General features: G+C 37.6%; 1 protein-coding gene across 7 annotated transcripts; it reads right to left on the reverse strand.

The window, feature by feature from the left end:
- Nucleotides 1–796: 796 nt before the first annotated feature.
- Nucleotides 797–6,670, reverse strand: LOC112508467 (SWR1 complex subunit 6). 7 transcript variants are annotated; one of them, XR_003068766.1, is made up of 7 exons: nt 6,461–6,670; nt 3,858–3,964; nt 3,662–3,767; nt 2,674–2,780; nt 2,387–2,594; nt 2,135–2,225; nt 1,561–1,581 (listed from the first exon to the last, which is right to left on the reverse strand). XR_003068766.1 is itself a non-coding variant. In XM_025113082.1 (6 exons), the coding sequence occupies exons 2-5, from the start codon at nt 3,960–3,962 to the stop codon at nt 2,391–2,393; spliced, it is 522 nt and encodes a 173-aa protein (XP_024968850.1). In that variant the 5' UTR covers nt 3,963–3,983; nt 4,471–4,628; the 3' UTR covers nt 797–1,581; nt 2,387–2,390. The 7 variants fall into 7 exon arrangements, 3 of the variants coding, with proteins under 3 accessions (XP_024968850.1, XP_024968849.1, XP_024968848.1); XR_003068765.1 differs by having other exon boundaries at nt 3,858–3,983; XR_003068767.1 differs by lacking the exon at nt 6,461–6,670 and adding an exon at nt 4,471–4,628.
- Nucleotides 6,671–7,051: the final 381 nt, after the last annotated feature.

Raw genomic sequence — 7,051 nt, forward strand, 5'->3', positions numbered from 1 at the left:
GGCCGAACTAGATTCTTTGGCAAAGAGACAAGTGTTTGGTCCGGTGGTGCTAACCCCACCAAGTGTAAAGCCTATAGGACAAAAATGGGTCTTTGTCAGAAAGTGTAATGAGAATATGAAGTCAAGATATAAGGCTCGCCTTGTGGCATAAGGCTTCTCAGAACTCCCTAGAATTGACTATGAGGAGACATATTCCAGTAATTGACGTAATAACGTTCCGCTATCTAATTAGCCTAGTAGTTCCCGAAGGATTGGAAATGCAGTTTATGGATGTGGTCACCACATATCTCTATGGGGATCTAGATTCAGAGATATACATGAAAATGTCTAATGGCCTTCCACTACCCAATTCAAGTAACTCTAAACCGCGGAGTGCGTTTGCAATTAAACTGAAACGCTCACTCTACGAATTAGAACAATCCGGGCGGATGTGTTATACCCGTCTGAGTGAATACTTGATTGGGAAATGATATAAGAATGACGAATTGTGCCCTAGAAGACAAGTTCTGGATTTTCAATCGTAGTTGTATATGTTGATGATATGAACATAACAGGTACTTTTGATGAAATAAGAGATACTGCAAGCTATTTAAAATCTGAATTTGAGATGAACGTTGGGTTTTTCATTGGGGCTTGGACTATGGGATTGTAAGCAAAACTGAATAAACCTTGATAATTTAATATCAACAGGAAAAAAATCTTCATCATTAAATTCATGATGTCATTGTCTACCAACGCAAATGAGTTAAAATAAAGCATTCCAAAACAATATGTTATAGGACATACAGTGGTGTGGTCCAAAGATAAGTAAGTGGCTAGGATGGAGTACAGTTAGTGCATACTAGAATTGCAACAGTAGTGCATACTAGAATTGCAACAGTAGTGCGTAATGAAATGCAATTAATGCGAACATCAGTTCTCCAAAAAACGTTCCACGTCTAACTAGAAAAAACATAGATCCAGCTGCTTTCACCTGGATCTTTTGCAAAAGAAAATTAAAGGAAATTCCAATCATGGATGGTTCATGGGTCCTTTTGTTGGGTCTATATTGCAGAATGTGATAATAAAATTACCTTCTGCTCAACTGATAAAATGGAGCTATTACCAAGCCCAGCCATATCCAAGTTACCAGTAAGATCGCAACCTCCTTGGAGGTCAAGGGTTCAAATCTCACAAAAGATGATGAGTGTGTGTGAGTATTTGCCGTATAATGTATATATTTCAGAAAAAATGGAGATGAGAAAAGAGAGAAAATGGGCCAAGGCAGATGGAAACAGTAACTGAGAGCCAGTGACTGTGTTGGGAAAGCTACAATTTATCTTCACATTACAGTATATATAGCAACTAAGATCATGCATAGTCTAACTAAGACATACAACTTCAATGGGGCGCCAAAAACTTGTGAAGAGATTTATGAAGAAGGCTTACCACAAGGTTGGAGACCAATGGATGCATTCGTGAGGACCTTCTCAATCCTTTTCTCCAATGTCGTCAACTGCAGATTCTGAATAAGTAGTCATCTTTCTTTCTTCCATGTTTTTGCTGTGGTTTTCTTTTTGAATTTCCTTATTTCATTTTCACCTATGAAAACAGTTCAAGAGACACCAGTGAACAAAATTTAATAGACAATTCTCATGACCAATTCTGGAGGTCCAGATTGGAGATGTTCTTGTTGCAAAAATCCATTGATAACTGACTTCTCGATAGGATGCTCTATCACTGGCATGAACACCAGTAGGATCACAAAAGAAATTCTAGCAGCACTTTGGATATGACAGTTCCATTATAGCAGTGATGTACACAAGACCAGCATGAGTAAATTGAATTGTATTTGCACTTCGAATCAGAAGCTTACAGCAGGTTTCTAGCTTTTGAGAAAACTAATTACAGAACTCGTTGATCCCCCCTCTTCTCTCTTGCAACCCCTTATTTATACTTGGTAAAACTACTAACCGACTTACTAACCTCGCTTGACCTACTTCTACTACTGCACTAACCACTTGTACTCATTTATCGCAACCCACCCAATTTAACTAATGCACTTCTATTTTGTCTAGTTGACCCTCCAGTGTGTAACAAGCAGCAACCAAGTTATCAAGTACGAATAAGAGAGGTTAGGATCACTATCACGTACAAATTCTGGCAGATCCAATAATAAGACAAAGAATGTTGCTCATGATCCAGCTATGTAAGAATGTGCAAGTTATGTGCAGCTAATGTTGGACCTGAATTCATGACAGGCAAAGCAAGCAAAATTGGATGATTCCATTAAAAAAAATTGGGACTCTGTAGAAGTTAACTTTATGAAATACAAATATGATTTAGAGTATATTTCGCCACCGCTTGATATTTTGTAAATCTCAAAGGTTCCCTTAAAAATTCTCACCGATCTAAGCAACAAATTTCAGACAGCGTGTATCGTTGTGAATATTCTGACAACGGACTGCACAGAAACGCATTCCGCATCTTACGCATGTATATTTTGCTGAGAAACCACAAACAGTGCAAAAATGGCGGCGGCAAGTGGAGCTTGGAGGCCCAACTGCTGCCCTTAGATAGGATGGCACATGAGGAGGCAAGGATTCCAGGTTTGCCTGTTTCATAAATAGTACAATGAGATCTTGGTAGTTCAATAAAACAAAAATAACAAATAAGAAAATCTGGTCCGCTCACATCATGCAAGAGCTCAAGGAACGTTCTCGGGGCCTTCTTTGCGGTCTCCAGTGCTTTGGCTTGACGAGTTTTACGTTTGGTACCTTTGGATTGCTTTTTATGGTAAACTGCAAAAGAATGAGGATAAACAGAAAAACAATGAAAAAGCAAAAGCAAGAAGACAGAAGACAGAAGGACACTATCACTTGTGAACACTTTGATTGCAAGAGCATAATCTACAATTCAAAGAACTATGAATAGGATTGCTGGAAATTTACATATGAATAACATTGAAACTAATAATCCGAAGCAAGTCCTTCACAGGGCTAGCAAGAGCCAAAGGTCGTCATAGTAAGTCACACTAGAGCGAGCCATTTATAATGAAGAATCGGAAATTTGCTCCTGAAGCATAGTGTTACCAATGCATAACGACGACTTTGCTAAGAATGTCAAATGCTAACATGCATCATATATTCATCCAAGTAACCCTAGAATAAGCATAAATCATCAGCAGAAGCAGTTCACCCATCACTGTTTCAAGTTTCATCATCCAACCTCAGTTTTAGGTGGGAAAGAAACATGTAAGATTAGAGATGGGCAACAAGTTCACAATTCTTGTTAAGTTGTTATTGCAGCCACGTGGATCAGTCTCAATAGAATTTCTCAGTTTATATCAAGTATATATCTACAACATGAATGCTTACACATAGTCTCCTAGTACTTTGTGCTTTCAAAATTCAAATTTGCATAGTTGTTTTCGTTACTTAATCTCCATAATCTTTCTACCCCGATTCTCTTTACATGGTTGAATGTGGGGAATATTATGTTCCCCTAAATTTGAAGCTAAAAGAAACCAATTTGAAGCTCAAAAGGCCAAATGTGGTATTTCAAAGTGAGGGATTTCTGCTCACTGATAACCACCGTCATCATCTTCATAAGGTAGATATAAGCATCCATAAATAATATTAATAATTACATATTAAACGAAATAAAATGAGAGTATAGTCACCCTGATCATCATCTTCATCAAGGGAGGCATCATCATCATCGTTCGGTTCTACCACTTCAGCTCCAGGATTGTCATTCTCGAGCGCTTCAAGACGAGCAAGAATTGCCTAATTTTAAACAGAGCGTACAAATTAAAGTAAGCCCAATTTCAATCAAATCAAGCAACATCGAAGCATCAAATGAAAAACTCAAATAACCTGAGTTCGATTATCAGTGCTGGCAAGTGCAGCTACCATTTTTGGAGCAACTTTACGAGCTCGAGTCGACATGCGACGGAGTGAGTTTGAAACATCGTCATCCATTGCTGTAGAGATGAGCCTCAACTATAATTTACCCCAAAAAATAGCGAAATAAGTGCATATGATTGTTAGAGACAAGGGTGGAGGCAGGAATATTGTTTAGCGTGGTCCTCTTAGCAATTGTCAAATATCCTATAGATTTCAACTAAAGTGCGAAATATGCTAAAAATTTCAAGAAAAGAAGTAAACACTTCAATAACATCCTGATTCATAAGAGCAACAGCTCCAACAGAAGTGACACTTCAAGTGTTTGACAGTTTCAAGTTTCAACACTGAACAGCAAAGAAATTAGAAAAGAAAGTAAGCAAATCAATTTCAAGTTTCAAATATCGTAACAATTTCAGCAATACCCAACATAAACAATTTCAAATAATAATTTCAACAAATACCCAGCAAGAATCTTAGAAATTAAACAATTTTAAGTTTCAACATTAAAAAAATAACTCTTCATCCTAACAATGTCAGCAAGTCTGCGATTTCATGAAGTAAACCCTAGAAATTAGAATCTTACCGATCGTAATCGGTAGGTTAGCAAAAGTAATGGAGCAAGTCCGACCCTCAGCACTTGAGACGGTGAGGAATTGCGCGCATGGGCGAGAGCCGTGGGAACTGAGAAGGGCACCCGGGGGGGTGGGGGGTTGAGAATCGCTTGTTTCAGTTCTGAGTTTTGGACGACTCCCAACATTCCAACTCCAAGCAAGGGCGGGCCTGGAGTTTTGGACAACTCATTGACGGTAGGCCTGGGCCGAGCCTGGCTCTGTAACGAGTTCGCCACCCTCCAATGTTAATACGTTATTATTAAATATATTCTAAGAAATTATGTTGAATGTTTCTTAAATATACCAGAAGGGTACTCGCGTAATACAGCGATTGATTTTAATGTTTTGTTTATTATCTGTCTCCATCGATGTTATTATACAGTTTTATGTGGTTTTGAGAAAACGATAATGTTTTTATTTTTGAATAAAATAAGGGGCGGAACACAAACTTTCCGAGGGCAGGGGCCGGACCTAATATTATATACTTTCAAAAATACCAAAAATACACTACCCAAAGTTATAACGTAGAAGTTACACTTTGTTGCCTATATGAGATGCCACAAAATGACAAAGGCTGCACCTGCTGAACTTCATAATAAAACAACCAGTCAAGAAAACCAATACATACACAATCAAGATTCTAAAATAAACAAGCAAACAAATGGAAAGCATCAATAAGCCCATGTACCGGCTATGTCTAGGACTACTAAGGTGCAAAGACACAATGTACTTGACAACGGTGTGTTGCTTCTAGAAGACAAAAAAATTCGGTGCAAAAACATGATCAAGAAATATCCTCTAATTGTTGTAACTTTTTTTTCCAAATCACTTTCTTATGTTCTGATTTCTTAGTCAATTTTCAATCATATCAAACATCACCATGTTGCTCTTCCGCAGTAAACATTGTACTTCAATCATAACAAACATGACCATGTTTCTTAGTCAATTTGAAGCATTTGAATACAATTGAGTCGCAATCTGATCCCGCAGATTAGCCATATATCCATTGTCTTGAGAAGCCACCCATTGTACTTCAACGACTTCTTCTTCAATACCTCCTCCATGTTGCTCTTCCGCAGTAAACATGGTGTTCTCATCATATATGTAATTCTGGGTGTTAGCATTGGATCTGGTGCATATTGATGATTCTACTGCTCATGTATTAAGTAGCTTCAGAAGCAAATTTGGTATCACCCCATCTAAGCTCCACTGATCATGTGAAATATATACAGGAGCAGCTGCTGCTGCTTCTTCTTTTAAGAATGATACCACTTGAGAACAAATATGCAGAACTTCCAAACACAATCAAGAATAAATCATATTTTATATATAATCATGATGCATCAACACTTGCGCTTTAAATTCATATGTGCATGTATTTTATTACTTCTGCTAGCTACCTTTGCTTTGCCCCTCGGTTAATCATTCATTTCCTTTTTCTTTCCTTTTATCATTAAATACTCACATCTATGATTGCTCTTCTAGATTTAGTTGGTATACGAAGTTTTCTGTTTTTCTTCTAATCTTTCTGGTGATCTTGTGTAATCTTGAAATGGGGTTTCACCTGGTCTTTCAGAGCCTAGTAAACATCCCCTAAGACTCAATCAAACGACCGGACCTTCTATGGTTTGCACAAATGATATATTTATCTAAGAAAACCTGCCTTCTTATGCTATATTTTTATGCAAATAAATTCCCATCTCTAGAATCAGAATCCACAAGGACAAACAATAGCAGGATTGCAGGAAGATAAAACACCATCACAAGTCACCAATCAAATTGTTGTATGAAACTGAAACCTTGCAAGAACTAAGGTAGTCTACACAGGGTCGAGACAGAGTGCATAAATTTTGACCTAAAGGCTAAATCACCTAAATCCTAATCAAGAAAATTAAGCAGTAAGCAGTTGCTATGGACTCGTCAGAGACAGAGTCGGAGAGAACAAAGAACAAAAGAACTTACCGATTATCGTCGCCCGTCGAGTCGTCGAGAGCACTGCCGCCTGCTGGAGGCGGGAGGAGGAGGACTGAGCGTATACTGTCGATGTCGATGCCGCTGGAGGACTGCTCACTGCCGTCTCGTCTCGTCTCTCACGCTGGAGGCTGTCGTCGGTCACTGCTCACGCCTCATTGGTCATAGATGTCGCTCGCTGCTGGAGGTCCGGATTCAAGAGTGGAGGGACCGCCTGCAATTGTGTAAGCGTAACAGCCTATGAACCAAAATTTTCCTTCTTAGTAGTAAAAAAAGCACAGGGGCCAGGGCCCTAAAGGCCCAACAGTGATCAGCCCCGGAATAAAATATACATTTTAAGATATTATAAAATTTTAAAAAATATATATATTAAAATTAATATCAAATTAATTATTTAAAAGTTTTTATTTTATTGTGTAATTTTTTTATATTATAATTTAATTTAAAGTTAATAACGAAATAATTTATTTTTGGTTTAATAATATAATTTTTAAAAAAAATAATGAACCAAAACTAAAAATCTCTAAAAATAAAATATGTTCAACTTTAACAATTTTTTATTTTTAGAGATTTTATCATTAA

This window comes from Cynara cardunculus, assembly GCF_001531365.2.
Source record: "Cynara cardunculus var. scolymus isolate 2C chromosome LG 3, CcrdV1, whole genome shotgun sequence".
Classification (NCBI taxonomy): Eukaryota; Viridiplantae; Streptophyta; class Magnoliopsida; order Asterales; family Asteraceae; genus Cynara; species Cynara cardunculus.

What these genes read in the sequence shown, in the direction of transcription:
- LOC112508467 (XM_025113082.1), bottom strand. Translation starts at nt 3,962, where the DNA reads ATGGATGACGATGTTTCAAACTCACTCCGTCGCATGTCGACTCGAGCT. An exon ending in GCACTGATAATCGAACTCAG is followed by an intron (nt 3,768 to 3,857) that starts GTTATTTGAGTT and finishes GTTTAAAATTAG; the next exon opens with GCAATTCTTGCTCGTCTTGA. An exon ending in TGATGAAGATGATGATCAGG is followed by an intron (nt 2,781 to 3,661) that starts GTGACTATACTC and finishes ATTCTTTTGCAG; the next exon opens with TTTACCATAAAAAGCAATCC.